The sequence below is a fragment of the Macrotis lagotis genome, chromosome 8 (assembly GCF_037893015.1).
Source record: "Macrotis lagotis isolate mMagLag1 chromosome 8, bilby.v1.9.chrom.fasta, whole genome shotgun sequence".
Taxonomy (NCBI): Eukaryota; Metazoa; Chordata; class Mammalia; order Peramelemorphia; family Peramelidae; genus Macrotis; species Macrotis lagotis.
Genome location: NC_133665.1, coordinates 65,624,064 through 65,647,511, shown reverse-complemented (window position 1 = coordinate 65,647,511; position 23,448 = coordinate 65,624,064). Strand labels below are relative to the sequence as shown.

The 23,448-nt window shown below is 35.4% G+C and overlaps 1 protein-coding gene across 1 annotated transcript in view; it reads left to right on the top strand.

The window, feature by feature from the left end:
• The window catches only part of LOC141496473 (phospholipid-transporting ATPase ABCA3-like), a 223,234-nt gene extending 200,055 nt beyond the window's left edge, over positions 1–23,179 (top strand). The window contains exons 27-32 of the mRNA XM_074199004.1: positions 2,074–2,180; positions 7,118–7,249; positions 7,722–7,912; positions 10,112–10,185; positions 10,722–10,877; positions 22,997–23,179. Coding sequence (XP_074055105.1) covers positions 2,074–2,180; positions 7,118–7,249; positions 7,722–7,912; positions 10,112–10,185; positions 10,722–10,856 — 639 coding nt within the window. The 3' untranslated portion in view covers positions 10,857–10,877; positions 22,997–23,179. The remainder of the gene's footprint in view (positions 1–2,073; positions 2,181–7,117; positions 7,250–7,721; positions 7,913–10,111; positions 10,186–10,721; positions 10,878–22,996) is intronic.
• The last annotated feature ends 269 nt before the right edge of the window (positions 23,180–23,448 follow it).

Genomic DNA, 23,448 nt, shown 5'->3' with positions numbered 1-23,448 from the left:
TTTTCATGTAATTAGAAAAAATAAAATTTTTAAAAAGAAGCTTAACTATATCCTTTAGTCAGTCAAAAATTACTTATCAAGTGCTCATTCTGTGCCAGCACTGTGCACTATAGACACTGGGCATAGAAAGAAAGACAAAAATATCCCTACCCTGAAGGAGTTCCCATTCCATTGGGGACACAACATATAAATACATAGAACAATTATACACAACAGATGAGAGGGAACCACAGAGGAGAGGGTTCTAGTTGGGGAAACTGAAGAGACCTCTTATCAAGGTGGAATTACAGCTGAGTCTTCAAGGAAATCAGAAAAAAACTAGGAAGTGGAGATGAGGAGAGAAAGCATCCTAGGGGAGATACAGGGTCCATGCCTGTGGATGGTTCATCCAGGAAGACGATTGAGGGCTCTCCAAGCAGGGCAATACCAGTACTCAATTTGCGCTTGTTACCACCACTATGTGGGAAGGAAGACAGAGAAAGAAGAAATAAGTTTTATCTATCTAGGAATATTAATTTCCAGCATCCATGATAGAACAAGGAATAAGTATATATGGTAAATCCATAAGGATCACATTAGGGACCTTGAAAATGGCGAATCATGAACTCATAGCTTCCTAGGCAGGAAGCCTATATTAACTATAATAAAATTAAAAGTCATTGAACATTGAAAAGTCAAAGCAAGCATAACATAATGGGGATGAACTGGGGAATGGGACTGAGAGAGTAACACAATAAATAGAATACTTGATGTGGAAGTCAAGAGACCTGAGAAATGCTTGAGACCATTTTAACCTCTTTCAATCTTAGTTTCCTCATCTGAAAAATTAAGGGGTTGTGTACTCAATTGCTTCTAGGAACACTATCAGCTTTAAACAAATGATTCTGTGATCAATTAAAATTGTTGGAGATGAGTAAACATGGTTATGATAAAAGGATATTAATTATTTTTGAGCCTTCAGAAAGTCCTTGACAATATTATGCACCAGACTTAAATATAGCAACTACAAAATCAAGATTATTTTGTGATGAAGGGAACAGATTAGTAATGATAGGGATAAATGGGCAAATGTCTTAATGGAGTGGTATAAACAGGAATTTGTTTTACATTTTAGAAAATCATTTGTAACGCAAGCCTTATGGTCCAGTGCTTAAATTTGTAGATGATTTTGTTTCTGTGGAGTTTAGAAAGAAGATCTCATAAGGATTTCAGAATTTGCAGAAAAGTAACAACTACTATGAGATTGTGAGAGAGGGTGAAACAATGGCAGCTATTGTGATCTGAAAGTATCAAGTTCTGGGCCAGGAACTAAGCATAGTCAGATGGTCTTAGAACATTCCTCTACTGAGAAAAAGAACTCAGATTGAGTTTTAAAGGACACCATGGAGTCAGGGGAACCCGAGTTCAAATCTGTCCTCAGACACTTAATAGCTGTGTGACAGTGGATGAGTCACCTAATCCCAACTACCTCCAATAATTAAAAAAAAAGAACTGAAGGAAACAATGCAAAGGTTTTAATTTGCTCAATTCTCCCATCTTTATGTTTCTTTGCTACCAAGTTTGAGTTTGAGTTTATACGATTTTCTTACTATTCCTTTAAGGTACAATTTTATAAGCTGGAGCCCATGGAACATGGATAATAGATTTCAGGTTATGTGAATTCAGATGGGGAAAAAATTTCATCTTTATTTTTGCTAACCTCTAAATGAAATTTAGTATTTCCTTCATTTATGAATGTAGGCCACAAATTTCTATAGTATTAGCAATGGCTGTGACTCAGTCACTGAAAGAAATCAGTTATTTTCGGGGTGGCTAGGTGTCGCAGTGGATAGAGCACTGGCCTTGGAGTCAGGAGTACCTGGGTTCAAATCCGGTCTCAGACACTTAATAATTACCTAGCCGTGTGGCCTTTGGCAAGCCACTTAACCTCATTGCCTTGCAAAAACTTGAAAAAAAAGAAATCAGTTATTTTCATATCACATTAGACTTGTTACAGATATCTTAAAATATGATTTATGCTCATCAATACTTAAAAAACACTGTAAGATAAATCTCCCCTTTAAACTCTGCTAGATTGCATGTGATTGCAGTCTTCTTGTCTATATACACACATGTGACATTATTGGTCAACCATCAGAAAGTTCTGTGCCTGGTAGTTCAGCCACCAAAGATGAATTTAGGTATTCTCACATTAGTCATCTAGACATCTATGCTGCTTTCTAGTATTCCTATCTAAATTCTGTATTTATTGTTGATAAATATGTGAAGAAGTTGAGTTATTTTCATTATTTGTTGAAGTTTTGTAACACTGGGCTATTTGAATCAGATTTATAAACCCTTTGCAATGTGACTAAACCTTTTAAAAATCATTTTTTTAATTTAAAAGACATGGATAGGCATATGAACTACAAGTTTAGGTGACAAGTTCAAACATGCCTGATGAATTTGATAAGAGTTGAAGGGTTTTAAAGTAATTTCACATTAAGCAGTGATAAAGCTCAAGCAGTGTTGGAAGATCTAGAGTAGAGAGATTTTTTCTTTTGTTATTTTTTTGTTTATTCTCTTTGAAGGCATAGAAAGTTATATTTCATTCATACTAATAGCCTAATTCCAGCCTAATTGCAACCACTGTTGCAATCTATGTGTCTACTACTGGAAGGTTAACAGTTATTAAAAGTATGAAAAGTTTTGAAAGTTTCTGTAACCTTATCTTTTTTGTTATATATTTTTTCTTGAATATTTTATATTTAACATTTAAGTTACTTATTTCTCAAATCAATTAAAACCATGCCTATATGTAGGTATGTGTATATATATATATATACATATATATATATACACATAAATGTATAAATGTAAACATTTTGAAGTAGATTATTCAAGAATTCATGGCTTCCCCTTCCCCTTCAATGTATCCCTGGATGAAATGCTACAGAGTTTTCAATGTAGGTGGCTAGAGCCAGTAAAGGGCATACTGATGTCATTAAAGAAAAAATTCTTTGATCCTTTTGGAAACTACAAAAGTTATCAATCTTTTGGAAATAGCAAAACTTTTATTTTTTTCCCAAATGCAACTTCAACAGGTAAGAAAAATTTTATACAATTTGCACAGATTGAGCTCTTGATTATGCTTGATTTTGTTACTACAATGAAAAAATAAAGCTCATGCTATTACTACTTTTTACATAGACATGAACTAGAAATGAAGAATCTTTCAAAAAAACTAATAGAAATTTCATTAAAGACAAAAAAATCATCAATTTTATCAGAGGCAGGCATCTAAATCAGTGCATTTTATTTTATTTTATTTTAGTTGTTTTTTTTTTTTTTGCAAGGCAAGGGGGTTAAGTGGCTTGCCCAAGGCCACACGGCAAATCAGTGCATTTTAGAAAAGATTTTGTTGGGAAAGAGAGAAGACTATAAAGTACTTCTCTCCTACACAGTTCAATTGCTTTCAGGAGGACAAATTTTTTTTTTTTAGGGTTTTTTTTTTTAGTTTTTTTGCAAGGCAAACGGGATTAAGTGGCTTGCCCAAGGCCACACGGCTAGGTAATTATTAAGTGTCTGAGGTTGGATTTGAACCCAGGTACTCCTGACTCCAGGGCCGGTGCTTTATCCACTACGCCAAATCTTGAAGCACTTGTTAGAACTATGAGCAGAAATTTCACTTTTCCTTAAAGAGAAATGAAAATTCATTTTTTGGTGTACTTTAAAAGAAAGAATTCTATTCATTGACTGGCTTACCTAGCAAATATTTTTAATCATATGAATGAAAATAAAACTTGCAATTCAATGTCTTGAAAGGGGATTTACAGATGTTACTGAAAAATTATAAGGTTTTTGATCAAGTTAACAATATGGAAAAAGAGAGTAAATTTGACAGCCTTAAAAACTTTTAAATGCTGGAAGAACTTTACCAATGTGGAGTTGAGATATAAAATTGTGTCAGTGTTTCTAAAAGAAATTTGTGGGGCGGCTAGGTGGCGTAGTGGATAAAGCACCGACCCTGGAGTCAGGAGTACCTGGGTTCAAATCCGGCCTCAGACACTTAATAATTACCTAGCCGTGTGGCCTTGGTCAAGCCACTTAACCCCGTTTGCCTTGCAAAAATAAAACCTAAAAAAAAAAAGAAATTTGTGAACAACTGCAAGGACTTCAGAACTCTTTCAAAAGTTACTTTTATTTTGATGGAATTATAAGTTGAACCATAGATTCATAATCCTTTTCTTCCTGATATAAACGGTATCAAAGATATTGTCCTAGTCAAAGATGAATTAGTTCATTGATCTTAGGACAAAAATTTACCTCAATTAGAGTATAACACAAAAAGTTTTGGAGAAATATGGTTTTCTTTGGGAGAAGCCTATTATTCACCTAGTAAAATGAGCTAACAATAAATCTTTGTCACTTGTGATACATTTGTAACTTTCAAAATTAAAAAAACCATTAGATGTCCAATACAATATTCATGTTGCTTTATCAAAGATCACAATTTAATGTTGGGAGTTTTTTTTAAGGCTTTTTTTGCAAGGCAAATGGGGTTAAGTGGCTTGCTCAAGGCCACACGGCTAGGTAATTATTAAGTGTCTGAGGTCGGATTTGAACCCAGGTTCTCCTGACTCCAGGGCTGGTGCTCTATCCATTGTGCCACCTAGCTGTCCCCTACAATTTAATGTTCTTATTCAAGCTAAGCAACAAATCTCCATACTGATGTCTTTAAAAGGTAAATTTGACTTTAATTTGCCTTTACTTTGAATGTTTTATCTATAGCACATTGATAAGGAAGCAAATATATCAATTTAAAAATATTGATAAATATATTTAAATATAATTAAATTCTTTTGTAATTCCATGTTTTATTCCATGCATTTAATAAATTACTCTGAGGAGTCCATTCCTCATCAGATTGTGAAAAGGATTCAAGACAGACACTTATGCTTTAGTCATTTATCTTGATTTTATTTTGCATAAAAGCAATGATTGGCTTGAGAGAATGCTTTATATTGCAGATTTACATATTTATTCTATTCTGAGATAAAGGAAAATTGTAAGACTGGCTATAACACACAAATATAACATCCAGGGGGCTATACCTGAGTCCAGAATACTTAAAGAAATCTTCCCAAGTTGGTGGCTCTGAGTTGTTGAGATTTTATTAACAACTTTTGGTTATACCTTTTTTCTTTGGTTCAAATTAAGAGGAAAAAGAAATCTCTGTGAATGAGAGAAGGTTATTTGGTTTCTAGACTCAAGTTCAGGTAGTGTTGTTAACAGCTTTCTTTGAACATGATCCCCTTAGATAAATCTTAAGTCCCCAGACTTAAAGGTTTATGTTTACTTTTACATGACTATTGTAGTAATGTTTTTCATGTTACACATTTTTAACCTACAACAACTTACTTGCTTTCTCATTGAGGAGGAGTGGGGTGAAAGGAAAGGAGAAAATCTGGAACCCATGGTTTTTGGAAGTAAATGCTGAAACATATTTTTGCATGTAACTGGGGGAAAATTTAAAAATTTTGCCAGTTATGCCATGACAGTTATATGGAGTATGCAGAAATAAGTCTATATAAATATTGACATTATCTGATATTATATGTTGGTTTCACAAAAAAAATCATGCTAGGTAAATCAACATTAAAGGGGGACAATTAGTTATATAGAAAGAGATCTTTTTTTTTTTGGTGAGTCAGGGAAAAGGGAAATAATTTAAGGTAGGAGAAACCAAGGCTACCTAGGTGTTCTGCAGGAGAAGGATAAAGTTTAGCTGACAGAATAAAGGGAGTAGATTTCTTGTAATTAGTTTACATGACTCAGTAGCCTTAGGGACATTATAGCAGAGTTTGCTTAGAATGACTTACTGATGTTACTGTGAAGCAATATCATGCAAGATTATAACTGCCATGCAAAGAGAAATAACACACACATGAATTACAACTGAAAAACTGAATTATGATGAATCAGAAGAGGTTATAGTGTAACTTTAAGATGTAGCTCATGTTTATTAGTATAAGTTTTCATTGTAAAGCTGATTTAACATAAAATTTTAAAACAGGTCAATTTATGGAATGCTAAAATATTTGGGGATATATTCATTAAGAAGGACAACTCTACCTTCCTTCCAAATCATTATTTTATGTTCTTCTTAGAGAAAACCCTGATCTAAATGGATCATGTGTCATGGCAATTCTTTTATTCTGAAGAAATGAGATGTCCCACTAACTCCTTTTGAGCATACCCCCTTTACACCCTAGGTACTTTAAATTCTTATAGATTATCATCTAAACCCCATTAAAGGAAGACCAGTATCTTTGATGCCCACCTGAGCACCTAATCCTTATCTATGGCTCCAAAAAACTATAGCAAGCACAGCAGGCACACTCTGTTTAGGCAGATGGACTAAATGAGGCTGATAATAACTGAGAAGTAATTCACCTGTCTACCTGAAGCATATGAAGTCTTCCACTGATGGAATGGGCAGATGAGAACAATTTGTTCCAATGGCCATGAAGGCAGTGGAAGTAGGTGCTGTGAAGTGCTTTGAGCTTGGTTAGACATTGAAGACACCAAAGTCATCCACTACATCTCAAGTCATTGTCTCTACTCTCTCTTGGCCCTAGACTGTCTTGATTTTGTGCAATTTTGCCTCATTTATATCCATTTCACATATGAATCCAAAGACATTACCCATACCATTGTACCATTTCTATCACTAAGTCCTATGGCAACAGGCAAGTGACAAAGCAGCAGGTGTGGATACTCTGAAATATCTGTAATCATAACCTGCACAAAGATGGCCCAGGCCTTAGGGTTGTCTCCTCACTGGAAGCAGTAATGGAATTTGGCAGCCTGCAGAGTGTCTGAGCAGCCTTTTAAGGATCACACTGCTCACCTTCTGATGTAAAGAAGGGGCTAGAAGAATCTTAAAAATTGTCTGCTTACCCAACTCTTGCCTGATTACCCAGCTGTTGAAAAAGGTACAAGAAGGGGCAGCTAGGTAGCCCAGTGGATAGTTCAAATCTGACCTCATACATTTAATAATTGCCTAGCTAAGCAATCTTGGGCAAGTCACTTAACTTCATTGTCTTAAATAAATAAATAATTAAAAAATTAAAAGGAAAAGGTACAAGAACTTCAGAGATGAGTCCACTCACCATCAGTACATAGAATGTGTAGCTCGACGTCTGCTCTGGGATACAGTAACACAAAATCGTAAATCTGGAAAAGCCATTGTCATTACCTCTCATAGGTAAGGCTGATGCCTTGTTCAATTCTTTGGAAAATGGGAGGAAAGCTGTAGTGGGGATCGAGGGCTGTAAACATAGGCCATCATCCCTATTTGTATTTCTGAGCTCCTTGGATTATAGAGAGAAAAGGTGAGTTGTTAGACATGGAAATTTTTGAAATGAAGGGGGGAAATCTCAAGCTCTTCTGATTGATATTAAGCACATCTTTTCTATGAAGCTATGTGCTCTGTGGTAGCATGAGAAGGTAGGGTGGGGGTGGTGCTGAAGAAGGGAAGAAACACCTCATAGTTTATATATTTGCTCCTTTATTTGTCAAGTACTTGTCACTCTTCCAGTGTCATCATTTACCAATTCAGGCCAAGTGCCAGGCCTGCCCTCTGAAAAGATAGACAACAGAGTCTTGACTCTGACACACAGACCTTGCTCTGCAAGGGGTGACTCAGTGTCTTCCTCCTTGGCCTCTTGTCTTTACAGCATGGAAGAGTGTGAGGCTTTATGCACCAGGCTATCCATCATGGTAAATGGGCAGTTCAAATGCATAGGTAGCCCACAACACCTTAAAAGCAAATTTGGAAGTGGATATACTCTCTTGGCCAAGATCAGATGTTGCAGCCAAAAGACCAAGATGCCAGCATTCAAGAATTTCATTGAAAAGACATTCCCAGGTAAAGTAATTTGGGCCTCAAGAAGCATATATCTTCTCTATCTAACCCCTTATTGGCACATTGACCTGGGGAAAAAAGAGAGTATGGGATGCTCTGATTAGATCCACTTCAACAACTACCCCTTTTGACTATTTTCCCTTTTCCTATAATTTTAGCTAGAGTCTCTTGTTTTGATGTTTCTATATTCTTAATTATTTATTACATATCCAAGTGTTTTTGAGTAGTTTTTAAATCCCAGGTTGACTTTCTTTTACCATCCAATGGACCCTTTCTGCCTTTTCTGACTAACCAGGTATCATACATACTATCAGGGAACAGCAAGCAGAAGCAAGGCATCATTGGGAACATAAATCTTTTTCCCAGGGAAGCAATCACACAATGTCTTCAAAGCAAAAAGACATATTGTACTTCCTCATACTTCCTCATTTCTGTGAGGTCAGCCTTCTGCTAGCCTTCAACCATGTGAAACTATAAATTTAAATCTAACATTCTCTATGAATTCACACCCATCTCTGAGTGCTATTTAGCACAAAGGAATGCTATTAGAGCTGTTATTTTTCAAAGCATCCTAATCAGCAGAGGAACAGCTCTTGACCAATGAGGAAGATAAAAACATCTGAGAAAAAATTAATATCCAGTAAGGCAGGTCAGCTTGCTAGCCAAAGGAGGAGAGTCTTCATTGGCTGGGAGAGGTGATGAAAGGGAAGCCATCTGGCAAAAAAAAAAAAGTGTAAAAGAAGAGAAGCAGTAGGACAAGGAATTAAGAGAAACAAGAAGAGAAAAAAGGAGGAAGATAGGAGACAATGAATATACTCCTGAGAACTGTGAGAAGTTTAATTGTGGGGTAAAAAAGTCAACTACAAAAAGAGAACTATAACAGCTCTGCATTGTCTGAGCAAATAGCCCTATGTACTTTATTGGATTGGATTGAATTTAGTTTAATCAAAATGAAAAGCTTTTTTATTCCTAGGCAATCAAAGAGGAAGCAGCTTTAGTTTCTGGAAATAGCTTTTTTGAATATTCCTGCCTGATGTATTATTTCACTAATTTACCTATGGTTCAGGATGTTGTTCAGTATTTATTAAATATTATTACAGAGTAGATTTCACATCAAAGTGATCCATCATAACCAGGTCTCTACAACAGATCATCATAACCAGGTCTTACAACAAATAAAGACTTTTTTTAGCGTCCCTTGCCTAGAATTCTTCTCAAATTTGGACTTCAAGGGGAGCTCAGGGAAAATTGTAACCTATATCTTGTCTGTTAACGTATCATGTTTTTTCTGAGAATGAAGAATTTGTAGGCTTTGGAATAAGCTCCATCTAAAACAGCCTTCCATGAATTCTCAAAATGAAGTATACTTTCCTTCTTGGAAATCAAATGACAATTCACAGTAAAGACAATTTTCCTTCTAGAGGATAAGAAGGGGTGGCACAGTGGATAGAGCACCAGCCCTGGAGTCAGGAGTACCTGAGTTCAAATCCAGCCTCAGACACTTAATTATTACCTAGCTGTGTAGCGGGCAAGCCACTTAACCCCATTTGCCTTGCAAAAAAACCTAAAAAAAAATTTAAGAATAAGAAAAACCATTTGGCAAGAGAGCAAACTACCTGAACCTCAAGTTACTAATTAATTTTTCAGAAAGAGAAGCCAGGAAATGATATTTGTCTATGCTTCACATCACTTTTTGTAATAAGAGGGGAGCAAATGACCAAAAAATAAATAAATAAACATTAGAGATGTCTTCAAGAAAACAAGTTCTAAGGCTACTGCTGGGATGAGTACCCACCCATCATTACCCCTAGCACCCTCTCCATCTTTATCTGCAGCTATATTTTCAATGTATCATAGGATCTTATGTGCAGATTGACACTGAATCATCATTTCTATCAATCATGTTGTGTGTAGTCTGTTTAGGAATGCTTTAGAAAAATTCTCATCAATGAATAGTTTAAATTTTCTTAGTTTTAGCTTTTAAAAGGTTGAATGTCAGCAATTGAAAAAATTAAATGAAATGACTCTCAACAACACTGGATAAATAAGGTATTAGTGTTCTTTTTTTTAAAAAAAAACTGCTCTTTTTTATTATTCACATTTATACCTCACTTAAGTGTGCTGTTAATTGACTTTAACTCTTAAACTAGATTGAGAAATGAATATGGGAAGAAATGATCTTCTTTTCTTCCTCTTTGTCAGATACTATCTTAAAGGATGAACACCAAGGTATGGTTCACTACCACCTGCCTAGCAAGGACCTCAGCTGGGCGAAGGTAAGGAGATCAACCCTCACAGGATCAGTTATCCTAACTCAAGCTTAAGAAAGGAGACAAGAAGAAATCCCCCCAGAGAGCACATGATCTAGTACTCCACCCAGATATCTGGAAAGGTGAAAACCTTTCTTGGGTGAAAATACTTTCATCTCTTATCCTTTTACCCATTACTTCTCTCCATACTTCTCTAACACCATAGCAATATTGGCCTATATTTCTAAACCCTAATTTTCTCTGATTTAATCTCCTTATATACCAAGCACAGATTGTGAATAATATATGACCAGAAGGTCTCTTAACTAGCCTGAAGGCCAGCACTCACAGAAGTAGAATCTGAGAGACTTTTCAACTCTGCTTCCTTCCACATCAAAGGGTTTTGGACTATTATTTTCACATTTTATAGTCAGGAAAGATACAAAAAAGTCATTTCCTTTCCAAGGCCCCTTCATTTCCAGTATCATAATTTTGGACCTCTGATATATTTAAGGAGCCCTACCCCCAGAAATTTTGCTAACTAACTGTCTGTTACCCCAAAGGTGTTTGGTACCTTGGAAAAAAACAAAGCTGAATTTGATCTGGAAGACTACTCCATCAGTCAGATCTCCCTGGAACAAGTCTTCATGAATTTTGCCCATTTACAGCAGTTTTCAGAAGAATGCATCATCCCATAAACTGATGTTTATTCGTAGTAGGTACAGAGATAGGTATTTACTCTGTATATGTTAATGTAAAGTGTTAATAAATTAATTCACCTGAAGGAGAGATTTGACCTTTTCCTCTAAGGGGCCAAGACATCCTGTAAGTGAGGGCCCACAATCTTACAGTTTTCCCATGAGAACCAGCTTGAGATGAGAAAAGACAACCTTCCACAGAATAAGCAACCTGAATAGAGGGTTTCCGAGGTTCCTTCCCCTTACCAGGAAGATAAGGGAGGTAAACACTTCTCCATGAGCCCCAGTGAGCTATGGAGCTCCTCTGACATGCCCAGTCACTGAAAAGCTGCTGAGTAGAAATCCTATTACTTCCTTCTCTAGTCTTTTTTTGTACCCATAAGTATGTATGTGTGCAAGCGTGTGTGTGTGTCTGTGTGTGCAAATTGTACTAGTACTTGTGATACTTCAGCTCTCTGTAACTTCTGCCCTAATGTTACATAGAACTAGAACATTTCACCCTTTAGAATTTTCTCTGGGTGGAAATAAAACCTCAAAATAACAGAAAAAGAAAAGAGATAAATCAGGAGAGCTACAGATTTATGAAATAAAAGGATTAGTGATTGAAAAGATATGCAATTATAATAGATTCTGGATTCAAAAAAAGTTGCTGCATCTCCAGCCCCAAAAAGAAGTCATGGAGTTCCAGCCAAGATGGTGGAGAGAAGGCAGGCACAGTTCTAAAGTCTCCTGATCTCTTCCCCATCTATCACATGAAAAAAACCTCTTAAAAGAAATCCAACCCACAAAACCCAGAAAGAAAAGCCAGGAGAAAGAACATCTACCTCAGGATTTGTCTCCTGCAGCAACTTTGGCCGAATTCGGGCTGGTGAGTCTGGTATCAGAGGGAGGATCAGCCCCAGATCAGCCAGATTAACAGCTGAATTGGAACCAGGAGTCTCAGGGCCGGAGAGCCAGACCTGCTGGATCAGCAGTGGGGCTAGATGAAAATGGCTTGGGTCCGCAGGGAAGCAGAGGTGCTGGTGTTGGTGCTGTCCCCCTGGAGCTTGGGGACCAGGCTGAGGGATGAGTTCTGGTGCAGGACACCTGCGGACACCATCCCTAGGCTCCTCAGGTCTGAGAACCTCTGAGTCCACACCTCCATTGCACAGAGGCCTCTTCCCAAACAAACAAATGCAAACTACTTCTGCCTCAGGCCCAGGTGTGTGAGCAGAAGAACCAGCCCAGCTGAGGAATGACCTCAGGCCAGGGTAAAGCCCACCATTGATTGAAGGCAAAGGAATTCAATACCTCCAACTCCTCCCTTCCGGCAAAGGGAGAAGGCCTCTCAACCAAGGTCACAGACACTCCAGAGAGGGCAACCAGCACCTCCTACTGGCCATACAGAGAAACTGCACTCAGTAAAGCCTTTAGCGATCCCAAGGCCAGGTGAACCAGCTCTCCCCCCCCCCCCCCCCCCCCCCCCCGCAACTCAAGGTCTTAGCATAGTGAAGAAGGGTCAGCCGAAAGGTGAATCCATAGAAAAATTCCTGGAAGGGAAAGACCCTAACTCAGAAAGACCTGGAACCTCTGAGGAGAATACAATCTGGTCTCCAGCACAGAAAGACTTCCTTGAAGAAATAAGGAAGGAGCTTAAAAATTTGGGAGAGACAATTAATACTTTGCAACAAGAAAACAAAACCTTAGAAAGTACAATTGGACAAACACAAAAGGAAAATAAATCTCTCAGATCATCAATTGGACAATTACAAAATGAGAATAATTCTCTCAGATCCTCAAATGAGCAAATGCAAAAAGGAAATTAATTCTCTCAAAACCTCTCTCAAATAAAAAGCTCTTTCAAAAGTAGAATTGACCAATTGGAAAAGGAGCTGCAAAAGGTTAATGAAGAAAACTCCTCCCCCAAAAAAATAATGCAGTCTACAGAAACTAATGACTCCATGAGACAGCAAGAGTCAGTTAAACAAAATCAAAAAATAGAAAAAAATAGAAGCAAATATAAAATACCTCATCAACAAAACCACTGACCTTGAGAATAGATCGAGGAGGGGCAACCTGAAAATTATAGGACTTCCTGAAAACATTGAAGAGAAAAAAAAAAGCCTGGACTTAATATTACAGTATCTAGTGATGGAAAACTGCCCTGAAATAATGGAATCGGAGGGCAAAGCAGTTATTGAAAGAGTACATCGATCCCCACCAGAAAAAGATCCTAAAATAAAAACACCAAGGAATGTTATGGCCAAACTCCAGAACTATCAGATAAAAGAGAAAATCCTGCAAGCAGCCAGAAAGAAACAATTTAAATATCAAGGAGCCACAGTAAGGATAATGCAGGACCTGGCTGCATCAACTTTAAGGGACTGAAGGGCCCGGAGTGAGATATTTCAAAGAGCATGGGAGCTTGGAATGCAGCCAAGAATCTACTTTCCTGCAAAGCTGAGCCTTCTCTTCCAGGGAAAAAGATGGACATTTAATGAAATGGAAGAATTCCAAAATTTTCTGATGAAAAGACCAGAGCTAAACAGAAAATTTGGGACATCAAACAGGAGGTTCAAGAGACACATGAAAAAATAAAACAAAGGGGGGGGGGGGTAAAAGGAAAAAAAAATGCAATCCAGTAAGTTGAAACTGGCTATATCCCAGCTAGGGGATTAAAAAAAAAAAAAAAGATTCTCATAAAGCGTGAGAAATGTAACTCTAACAGAGAGAATACACCTAGCCAGAAATGATGGACGTTCATGACCTATCCATGAGACTACTATCTAATGGGATGTAACTGGCTTTAACCCTACTTGGGAGAAAGACTCTAATAACTCTCAGGAATTTTGACTCTATTCAATAGAATATACAGAACTAAAAGGGACAGACACTCGGAATCTTCTATGACTTAGAATGATCTAAAAAAAAACACTACCTCCCTAAAAAGGGGGACAGGAAAGAGATGGGAGGAGGGAAGGGATTGAATGGGGTAAATCTCATTACACTAAGAGGTACAAAAAAACCTATGGTAATAGTGGGGAAGAAGGGAGCAGAGGAGAAACACCCGAATCTTCTTCTCATCAGACTTGGCTTAAAGTCAACCTACACATACTCAGTTAACTTATAAAACATCTAACCTTTCAAGTATTAAAAGGGGAAAAGGGGAGGGGGGGACAGAGAAAGGGAAGGGGAGTGGGGGAAATAAGGGAAAATAACAAAAGGAAGGGAAGGGAAAAGGGAAAAGGGAAAGGGGAAAGAAAGGGGAGGGTGTGATATAGGAGGGCAAACACACTGAAGGGGGTGGTTTTCAGAAACAAAAGACTGGGGAATATAGATAGAAGGGGGGGAATACAAACAGAGGGAAGATAGCACGGAGGGCAATAAAGAATTAGTAATCATAACCTTGAATGTGAATGGGATGAACTCTCCCTTAAAATGTAAGCAAATAGCAGAGTGGATTAAAAACCAGAAACCTACAATATGCTGCTTATAAGAAACCCATTTGAAGCAGAGAGATACATATAGAGTAAAGGTAAAAGGTTAGAGCAAAATATATTTTGCTTCAGCTGAAGTAAAAAAAGCAAGGGTACCAATCCTTATCTCAGACAAAGCAGCAGCAAAAAGAGATAGCGTTAAAAGAGATAAGGTGGGCGGCTAGCTGGCATAGTGGATAAAAAACCGGCCCTGGAGTCAGGAGTACCTGGCTTCAAATCCAGTGTCAGACACCTAGCTGTGTGGCCTTGGGCAAGCCACTTAACCCTGTTTGCCTTGCAAAATCCTAAAAAAAATAGAGATAAGGAAGGAAACTTTATCCTCCTAAAAGGTACCATAGACAATAAAGTCATTTCAATATTGAATATGTATGCACCCAGTGGGACAGCACCCAAATTCTTGGAGGAGAAGCTGAAAGAACTACAGGAAGATATAGACAGCAAGACTCTACTAGTGGGAGACCTCAGCCTCCCACTATCAGATCTAGATAAATTGAATCATAAAACAAACAAGAAAGAAATTAGGGAGGTAAATACTTTGTTAGAAAAATTAGATATGGTAGACTTATGGAGGAAACTGAATGGGGATAGAAAGGAATATACTTTTTTTCTCTGCAGTACATGGAACTTATACAAAAATTGACCATGTACTAGGACATAAAAACCTAATGATCAACTGCAGAAAGGCAGAAATAGTGAATACATCTTTCTTAGATCACAATGCAATAAAAGTCATATGCAATACTGGGCCAAGGAGATATAGACCCAGAACAAAACTGGAAACTGAATAACCCTCATTTTAAAAAATGAGTGGACCCAAAAAACAAATTATAGAAAGAATTAACCATTTTATCCTAGATAATGATAATAATGTAACAACATACCAAAACCTATGGGATTCATTCAAAGCAACTCTCAGGGGATATATTATAGCTCTAAATGTTTATATGAATAAATTGGAGAAAGAGGAAATCAATGAACTAAACATGCAACTAAAAAAAAATTAGAGAAAGAGCAAATCAAAAATCCCCAATTAAATACCAAATTAGAAATTCTAAAAATTACAGGAGAAATTAATAAAATTGAAAGCAAAAAAACTATTAAATTAATAAAACCAAAAGTTGGTATTATGAAAAAACCAATAAAATTGATAAACCTCTGGTCAATTTGATTTAAAAAAAGAAGAAAACCAAATTGCTAGTATCATAAATGTAAAAGGTGAACTCGCCACCAATGAAGAGGAAATTAAAGTAATAATTCAAAATTATTTTGCCCAACTCTAAGCCAATAAATGTGATAATCTAAGTGAAATGGATGAATATTTACAAAAATATAAGTTGCCCAGGTGAAATGAAGAAGAGATTAAATACCTAAACAACCCTATCTCAGAAAAAGAAATTCAACAAGCCATTACTGAACTCCCTAAAAAAAAATCTCCAGGGCCTGATGGATTGACAAGTGAATTCTACCAAACATTTAAGGAACAATTGGTTCCAATCCTATATAAACTCTTTGGAAAAATAGGGAAAGATGGAACTCTGCCTAACTCTTTCTATGAAACCAATATGGTACTGTTACCTAAACCAGGAAGAGTTAAAACGGAGAAAGAAAATTATAGACCTATTTCCCTGATGAATATAGATGCAAAAATCCTAAATAAAATCTTAGCAAAATGATTACAACAAGTCATCACTAGGATAATACATTATGATCAAGTAGGATTTATTCCAGGAAAGCAGGGTTGGTTCAATATTAGGAAAATTGTTAGTATACTAAATTATATCAACAACAAACCTATCAGAAATCATATGATCATATCAATAGATGCTGAAAAAGCTTTTCACAAAATACAGCATCCATTCCTATTAAAAACACTAGAGAGTGTAGGAATAAATGGACTGTTCCTTAAAATAATTAGCAGTATCTATCTGAAACCATCAACAAGTATTATATTCAATGGGGAGAGGCTAGAGACATTCCCATTAAGATCAGGGGTGAAACAAGGGTGCCCATTATCGCCACTACTATTCAATATTGTATTAGAAATGTTAGCATCAGCAATTAGAGAAGAAAAAGAAATTAAAGGAATTAGAATTGGGAAGGAAGAGACAAAACTCTTACTCTTTGCAGATGACATAATGTTCTACCTAGAGAATCCCAAGAAATCATCTAAAAAACTACTGGAAACAATTAGCAATTTTAGCAAAGTTGCAGGTTACAAAATAAACCCTCATAAATCCTCAACTTTTCTATATATGTCTAGCAAGAAACAGCAGGAAGAGCTAGAAAGAGAAATCCCATTCAAAGTAACCTCAGACAATATAAAATATTTGGGAATCTATTTGCCAAGACAGACTCAGAATCTTTTTGAAAACAATTATAAAACACTTCTCACACAAATTAAATCAGATTTAAATAACTGGGCAAATATCAACTGCTCATGAATAGGTAGAGCTAATATAATAAAAATGACAATTCTACCAAAACTAAACTATCTGTTTAGCACCCTACCAATCAAAATTCCCAAAAATTAATTTGAGTTAGAAAAAATTATAAGTAAATTCATATGGAGAAATAAAAAGTCAAGAATTGCCAGGAGCTTAATGAAAAAAAGTGCAAACAAAGGTGGCTTAGACCTACCTGATCTAAAATTATATTATAAAGCATCAGTCATCAAAACTGTTTGGTATTGGCTAAGAAATAGAGTTGTGGACCAGTGGAATAGACTAGGTGTAAAAGCAGGAGATGATTATAGTAATCTGCTGTTTGATAAACCCAAAGAGTCCGGTCATTGGGATAAAAACTCCCTCTTTGATAAAAACTGCTGGGATAATTGGAAGTTAGTATGGAAGAAACTTAGATTAGACCAACACCTCACACCCTTTACCAAGATAAGATCCAAATGGTTACAGGACATAGACATAAAAAACAATACTATAAGCAAATTAGAAGATCAAGGACTAGTCTACCTGTCAGATCTATGGAAAGGGGAACAGTTTATGACTAAGGAAGAGTTGGAGAACATCACCAAAAACCAATTAGATGATTTTGATTACATTAAATTAAAAAGCTTTTGCACAGATAAAACCAATGTAACCAAGATCAAAAGAAATGTAGTAAATTGGGAAACAATCTTTACAAATAATGATACTGACAAAAGACTCATTTCTAAAATATACAGAGAACTGAGTCATATTTTTAAAAACAAAAAGCCATTCCCCAATTGACAAATGGTCAAAGGATATGCAAAGTTAATTTACAGATGAGGTCAAAGTAATCCATAGCCATATGAAAAAATGCTCTAAATCATTAATTATTAGAGAAATGCAAATTAAAGCTTCTCTGAGGTACCACCTCACACCTCTCAGATTGGCCGGTATGACCAGGAAGGATAATGATCATTGTTGGAAGGGATGTGAGAAATCTGGGACACTATTATACTGTTGGTGGAGCTGTGAACTCATCCAACCCTTCTGGAGAGCTATTTGGAACTATGCCCAAAGGACAACAAAAATGTGCATACCCTTTGACCCAGCAATACCACTACTGGGTCTATACCCTGAAGAGATCATGAAAAAGGGTAAAAACATTACTTGTACAAAAATATTTATAGCAGCCCTGTTTGTGGTGGCAAAGAATTGGAAATCCAGTAAATGTCCTTCAATTGGGGAATGGCTTAGCAAACTGTGGTATATGTATGTCATGGAACACTATTGTTCTATTAGAAACCAGGAGGGACAGGATTTCAGGGAAACCTGGAGGGATTTGCATGAACTGATGCTGAGTGAGATGAGCAGAACCAGAAAAACACTGTACACCCTAACAGCAACATGGGAGTGATGTTCAACCTTGAAGGACTTGCTCATTCCATCAGTGCAACAATCGGGAACAATTTTGGGCTGTCTGCAAAGGAGAGTACCATCTGTATCCAGATAAGGAGATGTGGGGTTTGAACAAAGTGCAAGGACTATTCCCTTTAATTTAGAAAAAAAAAAAGCAGATAGCTTATTGTCTGATCTTGTTACCTCTTAGACTTCTCTTTAAGGATATGATTTCTCTCTCATCACAACCAATTTGGATCAAGGTACAACATGGAAACAAAGTAAAGACTGACAGAGTGCTTTCTGTGGGGGGGGGGGGGAGCAAGATTGGGGGAAAATTATAAAACTCAATATCTTTAATAAAAATAAATTTAAAAACAAGGAAGTCATGTAATTCTATTCCCTCCATCCACAATAACTTCTGTATTGTTATAGACTTTGAACATCCTCCTGACTCCTCATCTGTAAAGGACCAAAACTTCAACTGTCCACTGTCTGTCTGCACGACATAGCCATAGTCCCAGTTTGACATCAGAACACAAATAATTTTTTGTTAAAGAAGACAGTCAGAAACATATGTGGCCAACTAGCTCCTGAGCAAGGGCTCATTTATTTTTTAAGTAGTTCTAAATGCCAACTCCAATCTTTGTTTTAAAGGTCTTTCTGTGACCCCAGCAAAGGGAATGAAGAAGTAAGTAAAGCCTGCTTACACTGTGCTTAGGGATATTAGGACCTCAAAGTACAGTAATTACTAACTTAAATGTGCTGCTGTTATTCCTGAATTCCAATCTCCTTTCCAGGTTAGCATAAGCCAACAAGAACTAAAGTGTCTCTTTCCCCCATGCCCATACTATTTCCATTATGTCTCTAGAGATCCTGGGTTGAATGTTTATAATTTCTAGCTGAGACCTTAGAACTCCCCCTAGCATTTCTGGAATAGGTTCCAAAGAGTTTGGGGACCAAGATAGCAATTATTGAATAGAGCTCCCTACTCAATAGCTTATGTTTCATAGAGAATAAGTGCCAGCCTTTTAGAATCAAAAGCTTAACTAAAAGAGTACATATACTCTAGGCCAATGCTAAAAGGGAAGGGGGGAATACTACTTACTCCTCTACTTTCAGTATAACCAACTTGAAGTCCTAGAACCCCTAGAAAACTGAAGCAAAATAGTGTCTGATTAGCCCTGGAAAACCCTGCTTGGGTAAAGTCTTATAACTGCTCAGGAGACTATTATTCAGAAACTAATTAGGGACTGAGTTCCATCTCCATCATGGAGGAGTTAGAAGCATGAGAAATGCCTTAAGATACACAGCCTTGATCTTCAGGGTACTTGTCCAAAGTGAGCCAGGAAGCAGATGAACTAGAAGGTGGACCTGGATTTAATAGTTTTTGCATTTTACAAAAGTGTGCCTGTTTTGGAGAACTCTAAGGCAATTTTTTACTCATATCTCCTAAATGTACTCTTAGAGTCAACTAAAAGGTTGATTCAGAAAAGAGTACTCTGTTTGGGCACAGAGGGTGGTGTGGAGCACCATAGTCAAGACAGAAAGTTTCACAGGGTTCTTCATTTCTGTTGTCATTGGTCAAAAAATTACCTAATTTTTATATAAAATATATATATATATATATGCATTTGTTATGTATATGTTTATGTATAAATACGTAAATACATGTTCTATTTAACCTTTTATATTTTTCTTAAACATTTATTTAGCATTAAGACAAAATAAATAATATTATAGCTACTAATATGTTAAGGGAAAGGTATAAATGATAAATCTATAATAATGCTCATATTAAACTCAGAGGATACTTTCCCACCTGTGAACTTAATATCTGTGGTGAAGGGTGGGCACTTAAAGTATAGGAACTTGCCAAGAAAGATCATAAGGAAGAAAACTCATTTGCTGTAGATTAACTCACAACTCTAGAAAGTAAGCTTTAATGTTTTTAATATTTTCAGTAACATTTTTAAGAATTTATTTTTTTATATTTTAAATTACAAGATGTCTCCCTCCTTGTCCCACCCTAAAGGCCACCATTTGACACACATAGATACATATGCATATATTTATATGTATATATGTTCATGTATATGTATAAGTTCATGTATATGTGTCTGTATATAAGTATATATTTAAAATATACATAATTTATATAAATGTAAAACCACACTATGCATACTTTTATTTATCACTTCTTTCTCTAGACCTATGAATATAGGTCCTTTGTAGCTGATTTGAATATTTATAATACTCAGAATAGCTTAATCATTCACAGATATTCTTGAGAATTTTTACTGTTACTGTGTCCAACATTCTCTTGGTTCTGCTCATTTCACTTATCACTTCATGCAAGTCTTTCCAAGTTTTTCTAAAATCAGAATGTTTGTCATTTCCTACAGTACAGTAGTATTCCATTACAATTATATACCACAACTTGTTCAATCATTCCACAATTGATGCATATTCCCTCAATTCCCAGTTCTTTGAATCCACAAAGAGAGTTACTCTGATCACTTTGGGAAATAGATTTAATAGTGGTATTTCTGGGTCTTAAGGCACAATTTCAAAATAACTGAATCAGTCCACAGTTCCACCAACAAACAGTGTTTTAGTGTCCCAATTTTCCACATTCCCTCTAATATTTGTTATTTTCCTCTTCTATCATTTTAATCAATCTGATAATTATAAGATATCTCAAAGTTGTTTTAATTTGCATTTTTCTAATTATTTAGAGCATTTTTCATGATTATATGTATATATAGTTATAGTTTTGATTTTGTCATCCAAAAATCTGTTGATTTGTGTCCTTTGATCATTTATCAATTGGAGAATGACTCCTATTTTCATAAATTTAAAAAGGTTCTCTATATATTTAAGATATGAGATCATTATCCAAGAAACCGTCCATAAAAATTTTCTCCCAATTTTCTGTTTTCCCTCTAATCTTGGTTAAGTTTATTTGTACAAGAACTTTTTTAATATAATCAATCCATTCTACATATCACAATACTCTCTAATTCTAGTTTATTCTTCTATCCATTAGTCTTGAAGTTCCATGTTCTTCTAATTTACCTATGAAATCTTCCATTTCTAAGTTATGTCTCCATTTTGACTTTATTTTGGTAAATGGTATAAGATATAGGTTTATATCTAGTTTCTGCTAGACTGCTTTCCAATTTTCCCAACAATTTTTACCAAATAGTGACTTCTTATCCTAAAAGCTTAAATCTTTACATTATCAAACACAAGTTTACTATAATCATTTGCTACTGTGTTTTGTATGTCTACTGTATTCCACTGATCTAACTTTCTATTTCATAGTCAATACCATATAGTTTTGAAAATTTTCACTTCATCAGCTTAAGATTTGGTACTTTTTTTTCTTTCAAATAATTTTTGCTATTTTTTCTAGATCAATAAAATAAGTTTTGGTAATTTGATTAGGATAGCATTGAATAAATGGATTGTTTCGATAGAATTGTCATTTTTATTATACAGGTTCTAGCCACCCAAAAACAATGAATATTTTTCCAATTATTTAAACTTCACTTTATTTATTTAACAAATATTTTATACTTCTGTTCATGTAGTTCCCGGGTTTGTCTTAGCAAATATACTCCAAGGTATTTTATGATTTCTAGGGTTATTCTAAATGGAGTATATCTTACTATCTCTTCTTGCAGGGATTTTTTTTTTGGTGATATATTCAAATTCTGATAATTTATGTGGTTTTATTTTATATCCTACTACTTTGCTGAAATTAGTTTCAACTAGTTTTTTTTAAGTTTACTCTCTAGGATTTTCCAAATATATCACCCTATCATCTGCAAAGAGCCAGCTTTTTTTACCTCAGTGCCTATTCAGATTCCTTCAGTTTCATGTTCTTCTCTTACTGCTATTGCTAGCATTTCTAATACAATGTTGAATAATATTAACAATAATGGCATTCTTGTTTCACTTCTGATCTTGTTGAAAAGACGTCTAGCTTACCCGCATCACAAAGAGTGCTTGCTGATATGAGATAGATGCTGCCTAGCATTTTATGAAAAAAATTCATTCATAACTATGCCCTCAAATATTTTAATAGAATAATGGTTGTATTTTTCAAAAGCTTTTTCTGCATCTATTGACATAATTGTATGATTTTGTTATTTTTCTTATTGATATGATCAATTATGTTAAATTTTTTTCCTTACATTAAACCATCCCTGCATTCCTCATATAAATCCCTCTTGGGCATAAGGTATAATCTTTGTAATATATTGTTATAGTGTCTTAGTATTCTATTTAGAATTTTTATATCCACATTCATTAGTGAATTTAGTCTATAATTTTCTTTCTCTGTTTTTGTTCTTCCTGAAATATAATCAACATATCTGTTTCATAAAAGAAATTTGATAGATGCCTTCTTTGTCTTCTATTATTCTAAATAATTTATTTAATATTTGAATTAAGTGATCTTTAAATTTTTTGGTAGAACTCATAAATCCTTCTGATTCTGATACTTTTTCCTTAGAAAAGCTCATTCTTTTTTTCTTTCTTTTTGAAGCCTGTTCAGTTTCTTTTTCTAAAATAACTTTTATTTAGATATTCTATTTCCTCTCCTGTTAATCTAAACAATTTATATTTTGTAAGTATTCTTCCATTTCACTTAGATTGTTAAATTTATTGGCAAATAATTGGGCAAAATGAGGAAAATTGGGGAAAATGTTTTAATTTCATTTTCATAAGTGGTATATTCAGCCCTGTTAATTTTTAAGTCTTTTAGATTTTTAAAAAGGCTCTTCAAATCAGGAATTATTTAGATACCAAGTTAAAATATATATCTTTCCAATTACAGGACACAAAACTCAGTTGTATACTGAGATTTGATCAGACTTTCTGCAAATGAAGGCAAATGTATCTAAAATGAAGAATGGAAGGTAGCATCTGGAAGATTCAGTCACAAGTATGCCTGAATTGGAGAGCAAGTACCCTCAAATTAAATTGTACATAAAAATGTCTAATAAAATCTTATCTTTCATGAGAGCTAAATCCTCGAGTAGTTTGTAGGTTCTTATTTTTTTCTTTTGTAAAGCCCACAGGTTGGTGCAAGGGCTACAGGCAGGAAACAAATAATAATATATTGCATTATGTAACATACAATCATAAATTTAGAAGTGGTGGAAGGGACCACAGGAGCCATCTAGTCCAAAATTCTTCTTTTATAACTAAGGAAACTGAGGGCTAAGAAAGTTAACTAACCTGTCTTAAGGCACATAGGTAGGAAGTGGCAAAAGCAAAATTTGAACC